Consider the following 21,694-nt stretch of genomic DNA (forward strand, 5'->3'; position numbering starts at 1 on the left):
AAGGAGAATTAACTTGCAAATTGCCGTTAACGTGGATTTGGTTATGGCAGTGTCTGCAGACCGCTCAGCAACGCAATGCAGCTTGAAGGAGCTGTTTGAACAGCGGGTGCTATCTCAGGACAGGTTCCCCTCTCTCCACTAGTCCTTTCTCTGATCCTCCTTCCACTTTTTACCATTTTGCTGAAGGCTTTTTTGGATGATTTTCCTCGCTTCTCTTGGGCCTAGCATATTTAAAGGGCCAGTAAACGCAGCCTTTCCGTGTGCCTGACGTAAAGTGGCTGTGCTAAAAGGAATGAGGAGAAAGGTGCAGGAAATTCCTGCACGAGCACTACAGGTGTATTTGTTAAGGTTTTTACATCTGGGGCTGTCTGGTAACTTGAGACTAGACAGCTGTAGTTTGACTTACAAATTATTTGCATAAAAGATGTTAAGTTTGATCTAACCTCCTGCTCTGTAAAGCCAACGCTTTCCTCGATGTCCTTTGGTAGAGCTGTATCCTAAGTGGTCTGTGGCAGATGCTTCAGCTTAAACTCGCATAGCGCATCTGAAGTCACTCACGTGTGCGGCTGGGTGGGATCGCAGCCTTGGCTGGCACACTGAACAAAGGCTAGGCTGCACGTGGTACGGAGGGAGAAAGTCGCGTAATCTCAGCTGTAATGTAATATTCTGACATTTCACAAAATGATATTCCAGTACCTAGGATCAATTGTGTGAGTCTTGAAGAGAATCCAGGTATTTATACTGTATAGCTGATTTCCTGGCTCTTGTGCTGTATTTATGAAGTTACACAGGTACCAAAACCAAGCTGGCTTACCTAGTAAATAAAGAGTGCTAGTTCTGACACTGTAGTAGATTGCTGAGAGGCAAGAATACTTCTGTAAAATGGTTAGAAATCGCTTGTCTACTTTAAAATTGCAAGTAGAGGTTCAGCAAGGCCTGGTACATTGTCTTTTTAAAAAAAGTCCATTGATAAAATCAACTTTGATAACTTGTTTTGTGTCACTGTAGTCTTTCTTTAATGGATTTTAATTAAAATGTCTTAAAATATTAATGGCTGTCTAACTTATCACTTGGCCCAGGCCTGTTGAAGGTGTTGGGGGGGGGGAGGATGGAGTAGAGGAAACTCAAGTACCTCGCTCCTTGCCAACCCCGCTTGCACTCCTTTACAGCAGCCGCTACAGCCGGCTCTCCCCTGGTGAAGGTATTTGCATTTTCCCCCTTTAAACCAAGCCAACATACCACATGCAGAACAAAGGCAAGCCTCCACAAACATTTTGAGTATCAAAGGATTTATTAAAGTAAAATAAATTAAGATCTTGTTTAACTAAACAAGGTATGTTACTTTGTAATTAAGCTATACAAAGCAGTTGATTAGATAAAAATCTGCATGTGGACCTAACTCCTGTAGCTCTCATTAAATAATTCAGATTTTTCTTACGCTTTACTCTTTATCATAGATTGTTCCAAGAAAATTTCCATACCTGTGCTTTTAAAACAAGATTTTCAAGAAAGCAATGAAGCAAACAAATATTTTTGAATATTCATGGCAGTGTATTTAGCTACCAGACTTTAGAATTATTTTCCCTTGTGGTGATTATCTTAATGCTCCAGTTAAGTCCACAAAATATATTGCTATAAATTAGTAAAAGTTCAACACTAAAGCAGCATAAACCAGCATTTCCCCTCATATTCAGTAGAATTTAGTCATGCTTCAAATGTGGCTGAACTTGCAGTCTCAGGTGCAAAGCAGATGCCTTAAGGTGACTGAGACGGTGCTTTTCTGTGGGGATGAAGTTCCGCGGAGCTTAGATGATGCTCTGGCAAAATGGCAAGAAGCCCAATGTATTGTGGCAGTTTTCCCTCAAAATCCAGGTGTCACCTGGCAACGAGCCCATTTTCTATCGCTCCCTCTTGCTCTGTACTGGCGTGGTTCATGTTCCTTCACTCATCTGCTGTGACCTAGCAAGCACTGAGACAGCAGTGCCTTGCTCAAGCTTCTGCAGAAAGCTGGATGTTAATTTCCCCGTCTTGAGCTGATCACAGCTGGATTTAGGACTGATGTGTATTGACAAACTGGAAAAAGTCCAAACCAAAATTAAACAAATTAACTGCTGTATGCTGTGGAAGGCGTTACCATGATGCGTAGGACACATCTCTGAACCCAGCTGAAAGAATGAGCCACAGTACAGACCGGAAGGACCTCAAGCCTGAGTAAAGTACCCTAAATCTGTCTTTTTATCGGAACTGCGAAGGGAGGACATGCTGGCTACTGACTAGAGTACAACTGGTGGGACTTTTCCAGGTCATTGTAATGTAAGAAGTTCTATTACTACAAATCAGCTTGGAAGAAACTGTTCTTTTTTTTTTCCTCCTGCCTTGTAATATAGCTGAGTTCTGACTCCTGCACTGTTCTGCAGTGGGAGCAAATCTGACTTACAGGGCAGGTGATTTAAGGCTCAACAATGGGTTAAGACACGAAAATTAAAATAGAGTTGAAGCTGATTGCACTAATAAATCCTTTTACGCCTTCAGGTCACTTTTGTTTAATCACAGTTCTTGCTTCATCTCTCGATGCAGATCTCCATTAGCCACGTTTTCCCATGGAACAAGACAGATTAATCAAAATGCCCCAAATTTTGTGCTTTTATCGCTTGATCTAAATCATCCACCACTTGCTGCAGCTTCTGTAGGCTGGGCTGGACGTTCTCCTCCATCCACTCCTCTACAGTACACTTGTGGAAAACTTGCTCCATGGCTGCCTGGAGGTCTTGCACCACAGCGTTCCACTTGGAGAGAAGACTGAGCAGAAACCAGAGGGAAGAAACAATCACATTTGAGCTGAGCTCTGCCTCAAGGGAGGGCCAGCTTACCGGCCTTTTAAAGGGCATAAAGTCCTTAAATGACTACAGGAAAAGAAGCATTTATTACAAGAGCTCAAAGGACTGGATTTTGTGCAGATGGCAAAAGGCTGATGCTGTTTGTGTTTAAGTACCATTAATTTTGGCACTTTTCTTGTGGACTTTTAAAGTACAGAAATGTGAGCTCAAAAAAGCAACTATATGCATTTTAAGCGTAACTGAAACCCACTGTGAGACTTGTTGGGAGTTTAATTCTGGTTTTTAGCAGGAAGAGTAGATGCAGTTAGACATTCACCTCATCACAGGAAAAAACCTACAAATTAGCCATTTAGCATGAACCAGCATCATGTTTAGGGTAAGTTAAGTTAAGTTCTGCAAAGCACACACAGAGAGCAGGGGAAAGGGGCCTGGTTTTAGTCCAGGCACTGCCTGGAACCCGGCCCGCGGTGGGCTCCTACTCCGAGGCTAGCGACTGCTGCAAGCTGCAGGATATCTCTACAGGACTAACTGCATGCACAAGGGAGAGTTTTCCAGAGACCAATTTTGTACTTGTAATCAAAGAATTTGTCCAACAGAAGGCAAAGATAAACATGTTCTGTTTAAAATGATATCACGAATACTTCATATGGCTTGATTTCCATTGATGCTTCTGGAATGATTTTAGGCAGAGGCAAGGACTGAGCTGTATGTACCCAAGTGCCCAAAACATGAGAGACGCGACTTCCCCTATAAAGCAAAGTGGCGTTACCTTACTGCGTCTGGCTGGAAGTGATGCACTATTACAGGATGAACGATCTTCCTTTTTCTGTGGTAGGGGCTGAACCAGCCTGTGACGTATCTGAAAACGAACGTTAGCGTGAGCAGTTTGCGAACAGCAGTGACACGATGTTTGTAGGCTGGCAGGGAGGCGACAGGGCTTTAGCTGAGCTTCTCCTGCACAAACAGAGATAATGCTCAAGGAGTGAGTAAATTTAAGTTTACGTATCTTCGGAACTAGCTTGTAAAGGACTGGTCCTGGCAGATGAGAGTAACTAATCCTCTGTTGCAATTCGTTTTATTTCAAGCTCCTTTTTCTGGTAACCATACCATTAAAAAAATTCAATTTTACTTTAAATAACAGTAAGATTTAGTTCAGGAAAGAACTTGATTTTTGAAATAAGGCAGCACATAGTGTTTAGGAATTCTGCTTTAAATACTTTAAATTTGCATCTGAATATGATGTTCTGCTGAAGTGTCAATATACAGGGATGTGACACCTGAAATGTAAAGCTTGATGTTTAACCACTTTGCTGGAGTTATGCCCCATTTTGACAGGATACAGCTCCCATATTCCTGCAGACAGCCAGAGAATCGCCACAAACCGTATTACCTGTTCCTTTCAAGGAGTTCATCCACTGACGATTTGAGGTAGAAACTAACTTGCGTCACAAGCGTAAGGACATTGCTCCCAGGAAAGGTCCCCAGACTCGTGCTGTCCGAAGAGGATCTGTTAGTTTCTGAACTTACCACAGAATGAGAAGCGTCTGAATCCCACAGCTGGAATTTTACCTCATGAAAGTTTCAGTTTCCAGGTTGGACATTCCCAGGAGCTTTTCCACATTTTCTTTAATCTTTTCAGAATAGCCACCTGGCAGAAGACAGCGGAAATAAGTAAAAGGAGCCTAAATAACAAAATGTTCTTAAAGAGGGTTTTTCTGGAGTACCCTGCATTGGTTTAGTAGTTCTCCTTGGAACAAGATTTTTTTTAAAAGGTAAAACAGACATAGAACAAGGAAAAACTTGGGGGCAGGAGGAGTACCTTGTCTTTCACACAACTGTCTTGTGCTAGGTAAAGCACTTCCTAGCTACGAGCTTTCCATTCAGGATGCTGAGTATTTTAGTGCCTTCGTTAAAAACAGGTAGGTTGAGGGTTTTTTTATTTTTAAAAGAAGAAATGCAGAAAGACAAAACTAAAAATTCTATTGCCAAGAAACAACAGAAAGTATTTTATCAGGCTATGTACTTCCTAGATGAATTTTAAGAAAATGGATCAGTTAAAACAACTTTTACATGTAAAAAAGATCTAAATCTAAACAAAATCAGTTTCATTGACATACCAGTAGTGTTTCAACTCAGTTTCAAAAGCAATTCAGCTTCTTATTTTTTTTTTAAGTATAAGCATGAAGAAGTTTGCAACCATTTATGTGTTAAAACATAATAAATGATGAGTACACTGCGGCTATTTTTAAATACTGAGGCCAAGAGGCTTCTCTGCAAACACACAAGACGTGTAATTTATTGTTCATAACTCAGACCACAATCAGACAGTCAAACCACCTCAAAATATAATAAGCCTGTGCCAACCTTAGGGCAAGGTCACTTCACTCGTGTGCTAGGCATTAGCTGAGAGAGAACAAAGTTGGCATTGTACCATTCTTTAGTGCCTGCAGACACACAGCCAGTGACGGAACTGCCACGGGGAGAAGCTCACACAAAACAGAGAAGTGATCGTACCTAAATAAGAAAACGTTCATTAATTAGACATTTTACTGTTAGAACATGCTAAACAAGTGGGAAGCGTTAATATTTCAATCACAAAAATTCAAAGAGCTTCAGAAACAGCAGTTTCTGTCTCAGAGAAGGGACCTTTATCTCTGAAATGCTAAGTGTTCCTGTTTCACTAGTAATAACAGATACAAACCAAACTACTTTCTCAAGCCAAGTTAGGGTCAGAAATTGTAATTTGGCTTTCTCATATCCCCTTGGACTTCCTGACTGTTTCATAAAAACCTTTTACTCCTTCATTACATTAAAAGGTTCTTCTCTCTTATGCAACTCCATCCCGTTTGAATTCCCATTAGACATTCAGATGCATTAACTACGCTGTCTGTAAGCAGTTCAAAGGGGCATAAAGTACACTCAGGCCTTCAAATCCAATCTGCTGGTGGCGTCTGCCAGAACAACTGCTCCTGCTGCTGAATGCTGCAGCAGTTGACTGGAACTCCAAAATCCACCCTTTGTAGTCAGGGGGTGAGGCCCAGCAGTAATCAACAGGCAGGACGGCGGGGTTGCAAAGTTCCCTTCCAAACCCCCTGCCTCCTTGTATCTCTCAGGGAGTTTTTGGGTGGAAGTTTGCTTCCATGAGATCCTTGCAACCATTTAAAAGGATGTCCTTACCTTTGCCAGCCAGTCAGCGCGATACCTTCAAGGACATCAGCGGGGCTACTGCTTGCCACTTTCAGCCACTGAAGATGGTTTTTTAAGTGGTGTCCAATAAGCGTTAGAGACTGATTCGCTCCTGTAGCTCCTTTAAAAGCACTGGCAAACCACACCTTGGAGAAGCCACACCTACGATACTTCTCTATGAGATGCACTGCAATAAAACAAAAAAGAACACTTACAGGACAAACTTTTCTTGATTTTCAGCCTTGACTGTAATGCTCCAGTTATCAGAAACCTAGATGCAGTTACAACAGGCTGCTCAGCCTTGCCCCATCAAGTTTTGAGCGTCAGCAAGGATGGGAGATTTGACATCCTCTAAGCAACCTGCTTTGGTGACTGCCCTCCTGCTTTCATGTCCCCAGTTACTGTATTCCACCCCCCTGAACTGCTGAATTGCTTCCATGCTAAGAACCATGGGCTTGTAACGAGCATGCGCAACATCTGACAACTGATTCTTCTTCCAACAAAGAAATATTTGTGTGTGTATCAGACGCCTGACTGGAGGTTTTAGGAGTTTTTCCTTTGAATTCTGTAGATGTATGAAGCCTTGAAGCTTCTTTTGCAGAGCTGTTCAATATGAAGCTATCTGTTCCCACTGGTTTTAATGCAAGGAGAGTTAATGTAACAGTGCTTGTGAAAAACCTCTCCGTCTCCCGTCAGTGACTCCATAGCCCTGCTGAAAAGAATTAAGCAGCAGACAATGCAAGTCCTTCATAGGAGAAACATAAACAGAAAAAGAAAATAAACAATAGCAACTATTATGTGAAATCAATCAAGGGCTATGTTTATGCTACTAAAGCAATAAAAAGCAGTTTAACAAAAATATAATTTTTCAGTGTCCAACTAAGGCACGTTTTAATAATACTACTTTGTTTTGGCTATTTCGCTTAAGAGGTAAGAGAGCTCTTTGCTTCTGAGCAGCCCAGCGGAGAAGTACAAACCTTTGCCCTCCACGTCGAGGTCTGCTGCGTAGTCCCAGATCATTGGCTGCACGAGCTGTGGGACCCCCGACTCTGAAAGGAGCAGAGTGCTTCTGATTAATGGAGAACAGGCAGATAGAAGTGAGAACTAAGAACATTACTGGTGCAGTAGCACAGGACTAGAACTAACTATGGCTTGTCACTAGAATTCTTCATGTTCAGTGGAAGTGCCCACGTGTATTGTCAGCCTGGCCAGGGTTCTGAACACGGGGGCTCACACGCCAGGGGCCACGGAGTCCTTAGGCATCTTGAAACCATAAATATGGGTCAGCAGTCAGAATTCATCAAAGACCCCATTCATTCCAAGCCCACCTCGTTCTTAGTTCTTTGAATCTGTCGGTGTATCTGCTGCGCTGAACTGGTGGAGCTGCAAACTCTATGTGCAAGATTTCAGCTGAATTCAAAGGAAACAGTCACCCTTTAAATTAGAGATTGTCTAAGGCGTGTTTGCAAAGAACCTAACTTCTCAAGATGCCTTTAAAGTACAAATAAGATATAGGTTTAGCTTCAAATCCCTTTCTAATCAGCTCCCTGACTCGTTTTAAACATGAGAAACGGACCCCTACAGAAACTGCAGTAAATTGCACAGAAATTCAGTATTTTAACTGCATCCCATTTTAATTAGTTTAGCCTGTTATTGCCTGTGGCAGCAGAGTGCACTTAGCTAGATGCTGTGCTGCTCTTGTGGAAACTGCACAGGTCCTATCTGCATTTTTTTAAAAATGATTTCCCACTGTTGGAGCCAAGAATAGGTCAGTCACTGCTGGAGGAGCTGCACAGCTCTTCATGGTGTTCTCTAAATCTGTTTAGAGCAGATACATAAGGTCTGGAAATGCTGGAACTCCATCTGTGCTAGGACTACTTAAATTTTAGCACTGGTTTCACATTTTTCAACAAACAAGATTCGTGACATCGAGGTCTTGGAGCCACCCCCCAATTCAGTATCAGAGTTCCTCGGGACGTGCACTGTGATCACAGAGACTCTCAGAAACGCTCACAGGGTCGCAGCTTCTCCGTGTGAATCTGCACCACTGGAAGCAGACACTGCACAGAGCAACAACTGACATTAAAAGGTGGTCAGAAGCGCAGAAATTTAGGCTGAGACCATACATGCTAACAGTTTGTTTTTTTCCTAACGCGTAAAGAAAGTAGAATTGATGGCAAGCACTGCATGATGAGTGCTTTGTTTGTCACTGTGTGGCAGATGGAAAACTAAAGTGTGCGTGTTGAGACTTGCCCACAGTCATACAGAAAGTCCGTGACAAGGACTAAATGTCTCTAGCCCAATGGATCATATCTCAACTATTCTCAGATTTCTTGGCTTTGTTCTTTTCATCTGCCAAGAGATCTGTTTTAACTGGCTGGGTAAGCTTTTTTGTATGCTACAAAATGAGGCTCACCCCATCGTTGGTCACGCACCTGCCAGTGTTTCCTCACTGATCCCTCTGAGCATGTCATCCCACACGATGGGCGTCACGGTGGGGTACGACGAAGCCACACAACTCGCTACTGCTTTTATGTGGGATAAGCACAGCTTCTCTGGAGTGTTGTCTTGTTGCTGCAGCCACTGCTTTGACTCCTCTCCTTCACCGAGGTAGTAGACCTGAAACGTCAAACAGATAACCCTGACTTCTTTTATAGGAACAGGGGGAGCGAGTCTGACACAGTGTCACGAAATCACAATATTCAAAACCTATTGCAAAGGTAAGATACGCTGAGTGGACGTATTTAAAAGCACCTCTCAGAGATGAAGACACTGCAAGCATTTCTGTCAGTCTGCAGGAGACTGTGGCCAGGACTAAATGGGAATTTTCCTATAGAAACTAAAATATCTGACGAACAATTAAAGCCCGCTGTACTTGTCTTTGGAAGGTTTGTCCTTGGAAGTAGCTCTCAACAGATTTACTCAGTTAAAATCTAGCAACCCATAAGGTCCTGCACCATATAAAATAAGATTCCTGTCTTGGGGAAGGAGATCACCTGTACACGAACCTAGGAGTGATGTTGGGGCACATCCCAGAGCAGCCTCAGCAGAGTTGGTCCTACGCAGAGCGTGGATGTGGGCCTGTTCAGCTGGCTATGCGTTTAATTTCTTTGCAGTTTTAAAGCAGGTTTTACTGAAAACACGTTTTTTCCAGGTAAATAGTATTTTGCTTTATAAAAGCTTGCAGGTCCCTATCTAACCTTGCCATTGGTTCCCACTCAACAGGATACAAAATGCTAAACTAATATCAGTACCGTTAATGAATTTCAGGGATCTGTGTGCCACAGAGATGCTTTTAAGAAACTGAGAAAGGAGAAAACTGCAAGTTCACCTCCTCAAGTAGACAAACTACCAAGAGAAAAAAACCAACACATCCCATCACAAAAGAGCTTACTTTGTATAAGTAATCCAAAACAACGAGCCAACATCTTACATCAAAACTCACATAATTCTTAATGACTACCTCCAACTGACAGCTCACTTTAAATGTTCATTTGACCTAAAACCAAACGCTGAGATAGCTTTAAGAAACTACTTTCAACACTTCCGATGTTACGCTCAGATCAATAGAAATTGCATCCCGCGGTACTGGAATCATTTATCAGCAAAACAACATTTCTACACCGGCTTGAATTGGTGTTTTCTGTCCCCAAAAACTTACCCAAACTTGGCCTGGGCACCACTGAAATGCAGAATACTCAGCCCTCACCAGCATTCCTCACCAAAAACTTATTCCTGGCTCAAGAGAAGTCCCACCTCATCGCATCCGATGTGAAACCATTCTAAGCCTTCGTGCAGCGCCATGACCTGGTCAATCATGGCTTTGACCAGTGCCCGCGACTCCTCCTTGTGTGGGTTGAGGGCGTTGGGAAATGCCTTCACCTCCCGCAGATGCGCGAACTCTTTGTGCTTCAGCACAAACTGCAAGAGAAACGAGAGCTTGGGGAAGAGCCGCAAAATGAAGGGGACAGCAGTGTCCTCCCGTGTCACCAGCGCTCTGCTAACAGTTCTGCTAAACCGGGAGTTTTGGCTGTGTGTGAGCACAGAGGACGGTGCAAGGCCTCTGCTGGGGGCCGTACAGGGCTGGTGCAGGCAGGAGGGGCACAGGTGCCGCTCCGCGGTGCTGCGGGGGTCTCCGACCGCGAAGCACCCCACGAGGAGAGGGAAACGGAGCGCTCAGTGCAGCGTTAGCAGCTGGATAACCGCAACGCCGGGACTTGCCGTGATTTCCCACCGAAGCCACCCCCACACCGAAGCCAAGCCCGAGCCGCTCGCCCCCACTCGCTGCCCCGACCCAGGCGTCCAAGGCCCGCCGCCGCCCGCCCGCCGCTCACCTCCATGTGCCCGAAGGTCTGCACCAGCGGCACCACCTCCAGCCCCTCCGCCCGGGCCTGGCTCAGCACCGCGCTCACCTCCTCGGGGCTGCGGGGGGGGGGGGGCAGAGCGAGTGGTCAGGGCCCGGCCCGGCCCGGCAGCCCGGCTGCCCCCGGGCCCACCGCGGGCGGTACCTGTAGGCGTGCGGGGCCCGCAGCGGCGCCAGCGGCCCCGCGTAGGGGAAGGTGTCCTCGTACTCCAGCAGCAGCCCGGTGCCGCCCAGGGCGCGGAGCAGCGGCAGCACCTGAGGGGGCGGGAGGGGACAGCGGGTGAGGCCGGGCCGAATCGGACCGGGCCGGGCCGGGCCGCCCCCCTTGCCCCCCCTTACCTCCGCCAGGTAGGCAGCGCGGGGCGGGGCGCCCTTCAGGTCCAGGTGCACCAGGCGCCGCCGCGGCCCGCCCGCCGCCATGCTCGCCGCATACCGCCGCTCCGGCATCGATTGCTCTCGACTGTGCGCTGGAGGCCGGCCGCCGGTCCGCATCGATTGCTTTGGCCTGCCGCTCCCGCCGCGATACCCCGGCATAAAGCGCTCGACCGCGTCCCTCTCTCCCCCCAGCACCGGTGTTTCAGTGCTACCCAGCCGCCACCCCCTTCCCCCCTGTCCCGGCGCGGCTCTCGGCGCTGTAACGGGTTTGTCCTGTCCGCTTGTCTGACGCGCTTCTGCTCGGCGGCCGATTGCTTTCCCCTGGCAGGCGGGAGAGGCGTGCCGAGCGCATCGCTCAGTACCGGTGGGCGCGATGGCTGCGCAGCGGCGGGCGGCCCCGAGAGGCCCCGAGAGCGGCGGGACGGCGGCTGGGCCGGACCGCGGGGGCCGCCGCCACAGCAGGTACCGGCTGGCATCTCGCTTTTCCCGCCGGCAGCGGCGGCAGCTGTCCCAGGGGGCGGCGGTGGCCAGGCCCGGCGGGCTGCGGGGAGCGGCCTGCAGCAGCGCGGCCGGCTCCCGCGGGAGCTGCTGTGGGAAGGCGGCCTGTAACGTCCGGGCGTGAAAACGGGAGAGAAATCGCGTGTTTATAGATGTGTCTGTGTACACACAGCCAGTATCGGGCGAGGTAGCGGCTAAGCGGTTCTCGCCGGCTCGGCAGCGGGTCGTGTGCTTACGCGGCGCTGTCGCTGTGCTCCCTCCTCAGCGCCAGGAAGAGCAGAGGCCAGCAGCAGTCCCGGTGCGGGTGGCTGAAGGCAGCGGTCCTCCTCTCCTCTGCTGCTGCCGGTGGCTTCCTGAGCTGGAGCTACCTGAGTGCCGAGGATGGGGTCACGGAGGTGCTGGCTCATCGCGGTGAGAGCCTGCAGGACAAGTTCGTTGAGATCCCCTGCTCCGAGGACTACGACAGCCACAAAAGATTTGAAGGTATTTGGATGGGATTGTCTGAAGCGGGATGAAGCAGTGCTCAGAGGCCCGTAACAGGCTGACTGCTGCCTAACTCTGTTAAACCAAAGCTGTATTGCAAAACTCCTGTGTTTCTAACAAACACCTGGTCACTGTGTGTATCGCGTAGTTCCCCAAACATTCATGCCTCTTGGGCCAGCCCTGAAGATGTTGCATCTGAGAGGTTTTTTTGCCATTCCTACATAATTCTCTTCTGAATCTGCTTCACTTAGGCTGTGCAAAATAAATCTTTTGCTAAATCTGTTTCTACTGTCTTTTCATACCCTGGATTCCTGCAATAGGCTTGTGGGTGTGTTTGTTACAGGTAATTCCCATACAGGGTATGGAAGGGAACTGATTTAGGGTATTGTCTGTGCCGCTAGCATGCAGTAACAGCATAGATACCAGCTCCTGATATGCTTGTTTTGAGATGTGTGTGTGCCAGCGGCTTTTAGTGCTGCCTGCAAAGCACTTCTCTGTCTTTGTCTTTCAGCTGAGACTGTTTTCTATCAAATTGGTATTTGTTTTGTGTCAGGTATTTCTTTGGAGTGTTGATGCTGGATTTTCTAGAGAAAGGGAAGATTTTAGTCTTCTGTGATGAAGAGCAGTGAGAACCATAACTTGCAGGTTGCATGGATGAGCTATGCTCATGTTCTCTTTCAGGCTTGCAAAGTGTATCTTGATGAACATTTTGAGCAGGTACTGCTGCCAGAAAGCAGCTCTGCTCTTGCTTTTTGTCAGCCTAGCTGTGTGTTGAGTGATAAGCTATTGCATCTAAAAAAATAAATACTCTGAGTGAATTTGTAGCCAAATCAATTGTCTGATCTTGTTCATTTTGTGGCTGACAAAACACGTGCTGACACAAAGTTGGAGGCAGTGTAGGGGCTGGAAGAAGCTGCTTGGAGCTAAGGAAGAACAGAGATGATCAAAGGGCTGGAGAACCTGCCCTGTGAGAAAGCCTGAAGGAGTTGGGTCTCTTTTTCCTGGAGAAGAGAAGGCTCAGGGGGGACCACATCACAGTATTCCAATAGTAAAGGGCAGCTACGAAGAGGATGAGGCTCTCCCTTCACAAGGAGCCACAGGGAGAAAACAAGGGGCAATGGGTACAGGTTGCACTGGGCAAGGTTTCATCTTGATATAAGAAAAACAAATTTTACAGAGAGAACAGTCAGTCACTGGAACAACGTCCCCAGGGATGCAGTATGGTCCCTGTGACTGGAGGTTTTCAAGATGCAACTGGATATGGTGTGAGAAAGGCTCCCATGAAAGGCTGGACCAGGTGATCTTTTGAAGTTCCTTGCAACCTGGGCTGTTCTGCAAATTCTAACTTTCCTGCAGTGCCAATTCTGATAGAAAGTGTTCAAACTGTAGCCTAGGTGTGCCGCAAAGCTGCGGAGGCAGTTTCCCCTGTCCTCCTCACGGGTCTGGTCCTAGTCCTGTTGGTGGAAAGGCTTGTATCACAAACCAGAAGCTGGTGTAGTCCGTGGTCAGATAGTTTTCCCTCAGCGGTGCTGTTGTAGTATCTTGCTTAACAGGGTTTTGGAGGGTTTTTCATCCCAAATGTTACTGAGGCAAAGAAAACTGCTGTCAAGAAGCTACCACCAGGAGAACTTCCTCAGGAGGGGGATTTTCTGACTAAGCACGTGAAAAACACGTGTTCTGTTTTAACTTCTCGTAGTTAGTATGAGGAGAAACTGCTTCTGGCTTTATTCGCTTAGTGCCAAGGCCAGAGGAAACTCTGCAGCCAGTGGTGCCACAGATTTGGTAGTTATGACTGAACTAAGACTAAAACTTTGCATTCTGCTACTGGGGAAAAGCAACCCCCTAAACCAACAAAACCTTATTTTTCCTTTCCCTGGTTTGCAAGAGGAATTTTCCAAGCTGTGAACCTGTGGTCTTGGCAACCCCATCAGTTCCTCCTTCCATCGTAAGGAGGGCAGGAACTTCAGGGCTATCTGTGCCCCGGCAGAGGAATGAACGTGTGCTCTGTTCTTCGATGTCATGGTGAGCAAGCTCTGCAAACGCTGACTGCAGGGTGAGGTGTGACCGTTCTTGGCTTTAGGTGAGAATGGCTGGCATCAACCCAGGAGGAATAAAGCGCGGTCATCCCTTGTGAGTTTGTATTGTGCTGTTCTAATTAAATGTTTCGTTGCTGCTGTTTCTTAACTTATGTGATTGATTTTGGTGTCTAGCAGATGTTTTTACGTGTTTTCCCCTGTATTATGCTTTCAGAAAGAGATTAGAAATGTGTGAACATCGGTTCTGTTAAGTGGTTAATTGAGGGCGTGCTGTGATGATGAATTTTGCGCTCGGTTTTTAGCTCTTGTCCCCTGCTCGGTGCCCACAAGAGGGTGGTGGTGAGCTGCTGAGCCGTGCTGTCCCATCAGAGCTGGCTCCTGACTCCCCGTGTGTGTCACCGATGGCGTAGTGAGGCTGTAAATGCGGATTAGGGTTCTCTGCCAAACCGGATTCAGCTCCGGAGCTTCAGTAACTTTGCTGGACAGCTTTTCATTCTCTGTCTTTACTCTGGCCTGACATCTGCAGCTGCTGGTGCTGTGTCGGAAGGAGGCACATTCCTGTCATCGCTTGGTGTCTGATGCTCAGCCGTGAAGTTTCCACAGCTAAGATGAGCTTTTCATTTGTGCACCTGTCCCTCTGTCAAACTGAACTGGTGCAACTGAGCTTCTAGTTTGTTTCAAATTCTATGGGAGCTGGTGTCACAGAGCAGTGGTGTTATTTCCACAGCACTGCCTGCCAGTAAACCTGCTTCATACAGAAATAAAATGTGCTGTTTTTCAGAGGCCAAGCTCACTTAAGTCATAACATTTGCAGAAGGGAGGGTGTTGTGTGAGCACAGTCTCATCTGCGTTCTGAACCCTGTGGCCAGATCCTGGCTCTTTCTGCTGTCAGGAGACATGGTTAACTACTTAAAACCACTGTGGCTACTAGTGTGTCTGATGAAACTCTTGCAGTCTCTTGCTGTTGATGTATTATGTCAGCGTACAAAGCATCTGTGATGACTGCCCAGCAGGCAGCTTTCAGACGCTTTTCCAGAGACTAGATCGGTGGATGTGGAAAGCAGAGAAGTCTGAGCGGTGCAGGGAAAGCTCCAGCACCTAGACTGCTGGTGTGATTATGGGATGACATCCAGTAAATCTTTGCCTCCTCTTGTCCTGCTTTGAGATGGATTGTGTTAGGGGAGTGTCGTGATGGGGCTTTTTTTCCTTATGCTGATCTAGGCAGTATATGGGGCTTGGGCAAGTACCACTTCAAGTAGAAGACAAAGCTGCAGTTGGGCACTTGGACCCCTGTGCTACATTCGGTTTTCTGTGTACTGGATAGGAACAGGGACCATAGGAGGTACTTGTGGTTTTGCATGCTTTGATGTGCTCCACCTTTACCTTGACTGAAAAAACTCTTGGCTCCAAAGCTGAGTGCCTTATCTAATAAATCAATGATTTTGTGTCTATGAGGCACAAATTTGTGGAAGCTACTGGGTACTTTGTAATACTAAACTGAATTTCTCCTGGGTGCAAGTTCCCCAAGTATGCTGTCAGCACTTCAGCGCTCCCACGTTCCACAGTCTTCTAGACAAAGATGATGGATTTCTTAACACTAAGATTGTTTTCAAACCAACAGACTGTTGTGATTTTTCATTAGCATTCATCCAGTATTTGTGCCTTCTCGTTGGTACCTGGCTGACTTTGTTAGACTACCTTTTTCTTATTTTTCTTCTAAATTTGGAAAAGCTTCTGCTGTTGCCTTCAGAACACCTGCTGCTTCCAGTACTGTTGTTGCCAGCTCTTCATCAGAGACCCTAGACATGTAACAGTTGTCCTAGGTAATGCTGTAGTTTTGCCAGATCTGGACTCTCCAGTACCAGCCTTTCCGAAAGGGTAAGATCTGTGCTGTTGTTTGCAGCTGGAAATAGAGAGCAGTAATCTCTTCTGAAATCAGTAGTCTCTGCTAGTGTCCTTTTTGCAGAGTGTCATATAAAGAAAACTCTTTAGACAGATTTGTCCTGGAGTATTGAAATTCTCCTTTGAATTTATTCTTTCCCACTTCTTCTTTCCTTGAATATCAGCTTTGCCTAATCTCCAAGGCATTTCTCTTTGCATTCCAACCATTAAATGGCAGGACAGTAATTCCCCTTTTCTTGTCTCTATTAGCCAAGAGAGCTTTCTTGGTTTTTTTTTTTCTTTTGTGTTCAGCTTTCTCCTTAATTCCTAACAAAAATGTTTTCTTTTTTTCCTATCAGTCTGTTACCTCAGCCTTTTAAAATCTTGTTTAGTAACAGGACTATTTAAAAAGTGTACTACCAATATCGAAACTTGTGCTTCATAAGGTTGTTGACATCTTCATACCCAATGGAATGTTGGATACAGTGTGGAGTACATGTTATGTGATTTGTGATTGATTGTTGTTCTGCAAATCTCTAAGTGGATATTATGGTTACTAACTAAATGTTTGGTAAGTTGGTTATTTTGGGTTTTTTTGTTTTTTTTTTTGGGGGGGGGGTGTTTGGGGTTTTTTTGCTGTTTTTTTTTTTTTTTTTTTTTTCTCCCCAGTTCTGGGAACCCAAATTGGTTCCTCTGTGGCTGTTTTTTTCACATGCATCCCAGTTTAAAATTGGGTGCTGGAAGCTGTTCCTGCCTCAGCCATCTGTCTCACTCCTTGTGTATGTGCTAGCCTGGAGGCAGAGATGTCTCATCACTGTCAGTTGGCTTCTGAGATGCTCTTCAGCCTGGTGTTTAAAAGTGAATTAGTGATGATTTTAACCTGCCACTGCTGAATGTATGATGGAGCCTTCAAGGCACAGCAACATGAAATGTCTGTGTCTTTGTTAGGACAGACAAGAAATAGTTTGCAACGTTTTCTGGCTACTACTAGTTGCTTTTTCGAACTGCTAGGTGATATGCTCCAAAGGAATACAGCATTTCCAATGTTTGCATTTTTATTGCAAGATCTGTGGTGTTTAACTTACAAATTGTAGGTTCCTGGAATTGAGATTGAAAAATGTGAGAATTTCCACAAAAACTACCTAGCCTTTCTGGTTGCAGAGGGGATATTTACAGTGTGCCTGAAACATGGCACAGAAGCTCCCCCTCACTCCACTCCGTTCCCTCTCAAATTTGTAACGTAGAACAATTTTCTGCCTATAAAGCCCTTGTGGGTTTTTGTTCGTTTGAATTTTGTACCTTTGGGGCTGGTACCGTATTGCAAAGTGTTGGTCTTTAATATGCAAAGCATCTTTGAGTTGCTACCAGAATCTTTAATTTTTTGTGCTTTTTTTTAATATCAAGGCACTACGGTTTCTGATGAACGGTATATTTTGATTCTGCTCATTTCTTCAATTTGCAAAGTCAAGAGGAGAAAAGTGAGCTGGGGAAGCAGTGGTTCTGGTTAATTCTTGTCACCCTGCTGGCACTGATAAATGGATGCTTAAGAATGTGATCTCTAGCATTATTTTAGACTGTTAGTTTCCTAGATCATCTTCAAATAACTTAGTGTGCGTTCCCTGGAATCTGCATCTTGAGCCGACTTCAGTGAACTGTTGCTGTGTTGTCTGAAAACGCAATGAATTATCTGTGTTTAATCCAGTTGTTTTCCTGACCTTGATCTGTGTTTAAATAGTCTGCTTGGTGTGGGTGCCTTTGACTTCAATTTAAACAAATGTCAAACAAGGGACTTTTCTTTTCCCAAGCAAGGAAACAGCATGTGTAATTTGGTATGTTGTTGTCAGTACTCAGCTTAGTCACCCACACGTCTTGTTGCTTCGCTCTCTCCTTGAAACGCTGGTGTAATTGGAGGGCTTTGCAGCGCACCCGAGACGTAGCCAGGGCGTGTCCAGTATCATGTAGTGGAAATTCCTCCAAAGCACTCATCCTGTGGCAGAGTCTATCTTTCTGTCAGTTCATGGACATTGTTGACATAAGTTGCTTTTGATCAGAGCAGACTGATGCTTTTGACTTGCATGGGTGAATTGATTGATTTATTTCTAGGCGTTTGCCCCCCTCCCCTCTTGTGTTCTGATGAGCAAATAATCCTTGAAGAGGAGCTCAGCTCAGCAATAAGAGGTGTATTGGCAGATGCCAGAAAATACATTCATCCCAACTTTTCTGTGGCTTTACATCTATATATGGATCTTCCCCAGTGAAGTGCCAAGTGTGACATCCCGAGGTCTCTGGTGGCTCAGAACTGAGCTTATTTGTTCTTCTTGCCTGAAAGCTGTAGTGGACCAGACTTCTAATTTCATAAAAACTTACATATATTCTTCACCTGGAACTATTACTGCTGGCTTTTTTCCATTAGCTTTTAAAATTTAATGTTGGATTTCTTAGCAAAGAATGTTAAGAGGCTTTTTTTATCGTATATGTTGAAGCTATGCACTTCAAGATACTTTTGTGCAAAGTCTCATATAGAAAGCTGCCCTTCAAGGTATATTTGTGTAGAGACTCCCTACAGAATGTTATTTGCTTCCTTTTGACTCCTATGTTTGGGGGGAGGGGATTGAGCAATCCGAAATATGCCGCTTTTATCCTCCTGGCAGTATGCTTGGAACATTCAAATTCACTGCTTTTTTAAAAATTACCATTGCTTTTCCACTGAACAAAAGTAATGGTTCTCAGTGCTTAAATACAGGAAGCAATAAACTGCATGATTTAAGGTTGTGTACCAAAACATAAGTTAAATTCAGTTCTTTGTGTTAACATATGAACTAGTATGTGGTGATACTACATAAGGATCCTACACCTATTCAGGAACCCTCATTATTAGTAGTATCTTCTTCACAGCTTGAACTATTTGTGTTCTAACCATTTTTCTTCAATTTTTTTTCCCCCGTCAAGTAGAGATTTCCTTCCTGTCTGAGTGGCTTTCTCTCTTTTCCATTATTAGCATGGTGGTGCTCCAGTGTTACATCCACTGCAGTCTCCATCCAAGTAGGTCTTGTCTTGTGTGTCTCACTTTTCTCCAGGATAATTGAGTTTCTTTATCTTGTTGATATGGTTTGGTTTTGGGACAGAACTCTTTTCCTGTTGTGTATTTTACCTAAGAGTGGTGTGTACTGGACCTTTGTCTGAGTTGAAGACTTACCTGGATTGTAACAGAAAACATCTTGTTTATGGACACATGATATTAAAGGGGTTTATTTGCTGGACATCTAGACTGATTTTGAATTGTCAGAGATGGAAGGATCCATGTGGCACTACTGAGCTTTCCAGTTTTTGCCCTGCCTCTCCGAAGGCTGGAATAGAACACTGAAGATGCAATCATCTAAGATCATCTTCCCTTCTCAGACCGGTTACATAAACAGGAACTTTTTTATTTCACTGCTGCACTTGAGAAGAAGGGGAAAATCACTGGATTTCTGTCTTGCTGCATGTATATTGAGATATAGATGGATCTCTGTGTCCTGTTTTTATTTAGTGGTGGGGGGCTATGGTGGCAGTTTCTGTAAGAAGCTTCTAGAAGTTGTTTCCCCTTTGTTCAGTGGACTCGGCCGGGCCTAGGGCCGACCCGCTGCTGGCCAGGGCCGAGCCAATTGGTGACAGAATGTTCCCTGATAACACCTCTGCTGTAATGTATTTAAGAAGGGGAAAAACAGGAGGAAAAAAAAAAGATGGGAAGGAGCTGGAGTGAGGGCAGAGAGGGGGAGCTGTGAGCCTTGTGGGCCTTGCACCCCTCACCCTCTGGCCTCCCGCCGGACAGCTGACTGGGCCCGACTCGGCCCGGCCTGGCTGCGAGGAGTGGAGAGGAGATGAGATGTGAAGAGACCCTGAGAGGCGTCTGCCAGCCTGTTGTGAAGGATTTCTGTGAGAGGAACGGCTGCAGACCCCAGGGTCAGTGCAGAAGGAGGGGGAGCAGTAATGCTGCTCCCGGCCAGAATTCCCCTGCAGCCCGTGGTGCAGCCCATGGTGGGGCCGGCTGTGCCCCTGCAGCCCGGGGAGCCCACGGAGGAGCAGAGATCCCCCTGCAGCCTGGGGAGCCCACGGAGGAGCAGAGGTCCCCCTGCAGCCCGGGGAGCCCACGGAGGGGCAGAGATCCCCCTGCAGCCCGGGGAGGACCCCACGCCGGAGCAGGTGGAGGCCTGAAGGAGGCTGTGGCCCGTGGAGGCCCCGCTGGGGCAGCCGTTCTGGAGGGGCTGCACCCCGTGGAAGAGATGACCCACGCCGGAGCAGTTTCACGAAGGACTGTGGCCCGTGGGAGGGACCCCACGCTGGAGCAGGGGAGGAACGTGAGGAGTTCTTCCCCTGAGGAGGAAGGAGCGGCGTGAAACAACGTATGATGAACTGACTGTAACTCCCATTCCCTCCTCTCCCCTGTGCCGCTCGGGGGGGGGAGGAAGGTGGTGAGATAATGTTAAGCCTGGGAAGAGGGAGGGGTAAGGGGAGGTTATCTTGTTCTCTTTCTCATTATCCTGCTTTGGTTTTAATAATAAAGGAATAGTTTTCCCCAAGTCGAGTCTGTTTTGCCTGTAATGGTAACTTTAAGGATTTCTCCCCGTCCTTATCTCAAACCTCGAGCCTTTTTCTTATATTATCTCTCCCTGTTCCCTTGGAGTGTGGGAGATGTGAGAGAGAGACTGCGTAGTCTGGTCCCGAGTGGGGCTGAACTACGACACTCTGATATGCCTTACTAAACAAAGGCCATCTTAAGTAGCTTGAAGTGGTAGATGTGCAAAGGAGCATCAGTAAGTCAATTTTAATTCCAAAGTTTGTAGCAAACTTGTAAAGACTTGTAACAAAGTTAAGGTTTCTAAGAATTATTTTCAGATCAACAGGAAAAAAGTAGTTTTGTGGTGTTTTTTTAATTATATTGCTGTACATTTTGCTTAACCTAAACACTGGAGGTTCTGGGTCATGCATGACAGCCACATCTCCAGTGGCTGTGCTACTTTGGAGGGTGAGATTCATTCCTTTTACATCATCTCCGTTCTGTTGAAGTGTGTTACGGACATAGCAGGAAATAACTTGCCAGCTTAGTTGGTGTAGTTCACCTGAATCACACCAACTGGCCATAGCAGGGAAAGTGATGTAACTTAGATGAGTCCTGGGGACGCGAATCTGGCAGGAGTAACAGTGACACTGGCTGGCTTGTCTTCTCTGATGACTGCAGTGCAAAACGGATGAAAATGGAGATGTAACTTTCTAATAGTTTAAGTGGTATTCTGAGATTGCCAGTGTCTCTTCTGAATGTTGCAAATCTGGAAGGGTAGTAGGAGAATATTAATAAAGATTTATTTTGAATCTTTTTGGAAAATTAGATTTTTCTTTTTTCTCTTCCTCTTTGTGTTCTAGGGTGCACTCCTAGGAAGTGTGGAAGAGGTGTGACTGATGCAGTGATCACAAGGGAGGAAGCTGAAAGAATCCGTAGGTAATTTTTCTTTTAGCTCTTTTAACTTTTATGAGCCCTTACTTTAGTGATGATGTGCAAGTGTTTAGGGTGTAGGACAAAGCTCATTAGCTGAAGGAGGATGGGTTAAACTGGTTAAAACACTAAACTTTTTAAAAGGCCATTTTCCATTTTTTTGCAGCAGTGGAGGCAGTTCTCTCTCATACAGAGTCTGCCTAGCTCTGGGGCATGAGTGTTGTAGAGAAGAAAGGAAAACGAATTAAATACATTTTAAAGGATTTTCACTTGGCCTTCTGTTCCATTTGGCCTTTAAAAACAGAACAAAACAACATAAGCTTCTTTTCAGCTGAGTCTTTTTCTGGGTAATTATGAGCTAGTGCTGACCCTATAGTCGTTCTATGAACACTAAGTGGTGAGTTTTAATCAGATAGTAGGGGACACTGTCAAATTATGCAGTTAGAAAAGTTATCAGGCTCTTTGTGATTTGCACTTATAATCATGTAAGTGGGGAATATCACTGCAATGCTCGAAGCGATATGCAGCTGGTGTAAGTGCTTTGTTCACTCTGCGATTTAAAATT

At 45.8% G+C, this 21,694-nt stretch overlaps 2 protein-coding genes across 7 annotated transcripts in view; one reads left to right on the top strand and one right to left on the bottom strand.

Annotated features, from left to right (window-relative positions):
• Positions 1 to 1,272: 1,272 nt before the first annotated feature.
• HEXD (hexosaminidase D) lies at positions 1,273 to 10,806 on the bottom strand. 2 transcript variants are annotated; one of them, XM_086762557.1, is made up of 12 exons: positions 10,726 to 10,806; positions 10,532 to 10,641; positions 10,358 to 10,445; positions 9,780 to 9,944; positions 8,459 to 8,642; positions 7,001 to 7,072; positions 6,015 to 6,210; positions 5,269 to 5,351; positions 4,407 to 4,485; positions 4,228 to 4,329; positions 3,607 to 3,696; positions 1,273 to 2,799 (listed from the first exon to the last, which is right to left on the bottom strand). In XM_086762557.1, the coding sequence occupies exons 1-12, from the start codon at positions 10,804 to 10,806 to the stop codon at positions 2,616 to 2,618; spliced, it is 1,434 nt and encodes a 477-aa protein (XP_086618683.1). In that variant the 3' UTR covers positions 1,273 to 2,615. The 2 variants fall into 2 exon arrangements, 1 of the variants encoding a protein (XP_086618683.1); XR_015260572.1 differs by having other exon boundaries at positions 2,741 to 2,799; positions 3,607 to 3,791.
• A 105-nt stretch (positions 10,807 to 10,911) lies between these two features.
• OGFOD3 (2-oxoglutarate and iron dependent oxygenase domain containing 3) overlaps positions 10,912 to 21,694 on the top strand; it is a 50,455-nt gene continuing 39,672 nt past the window's right edge. The window contains exons 1-3 of one of the 5 annotated variants that reach the window (XM_086762563.1): positions 10,912 to 11,223; positions 11,525 to 11,742; positions 21,060 to 21,135. In XM_086762563.1, the coding sequence (XP_086618689.1) occupies positions 11,135 to 11,223; positions 11,525 to 11,742; positions 21,060 to 21,135 (383 nt within the window). In that variant the 5' untranslated portion in view covers positions 10,912 to 11,134. The remainder of the gene's footprint in view (positions 11,224 to 11,524; positions 11,743 to 21,059; positions 21,136 to 21,694) is intronic. The other 4 variants (XM_086762562.1, XM_086762560.1, XM_086762564.1 and 1 more) reach the window with 4 other exon arrangements.

The sequence above is a fragment of the Chlamydotis macqueenii genome, chromosome 18 (genome assembly GCF_036417535.1).
Source record: "Chlamydotis macqueenii isolate bChlMac1 chromosome 18, bChlMac1.mat, whole genome shotgun sequence".
In the NCBI taxonomy this organism is placed as follows: Eukaryota; Metazoa; Chordata; class Aves; order Otidiformes; family Otididae; genus Chlamydotis; species Chlamydotis macqueenii.

Excerpts from the sequence above, each read along its gene's own strand:
- HEXD (XM_086762557.1), bottom strand. The coding sequence starts at position 10,806 with ATGGCGGCGGGCGGGCCGCGGCGGCGCCTGGTGCACCTGGACCTGAAG. Across the intron at positions 9,945-10,357 it reads AGACCTTCGGGCACATGGAG|TTTGTGCTGAAGCACAAAGA; the intron begins GTGAGCGGCGGG and ends TTTCTCTTGCAG. Across the intron at positions 8,643-9,779 it reads TTCACATCGGATGCGATGAG|GTCTACTACCTCGGTGAAGG; the intron begins GTGGGACTTCTC and ends TTGACGTTTCAG.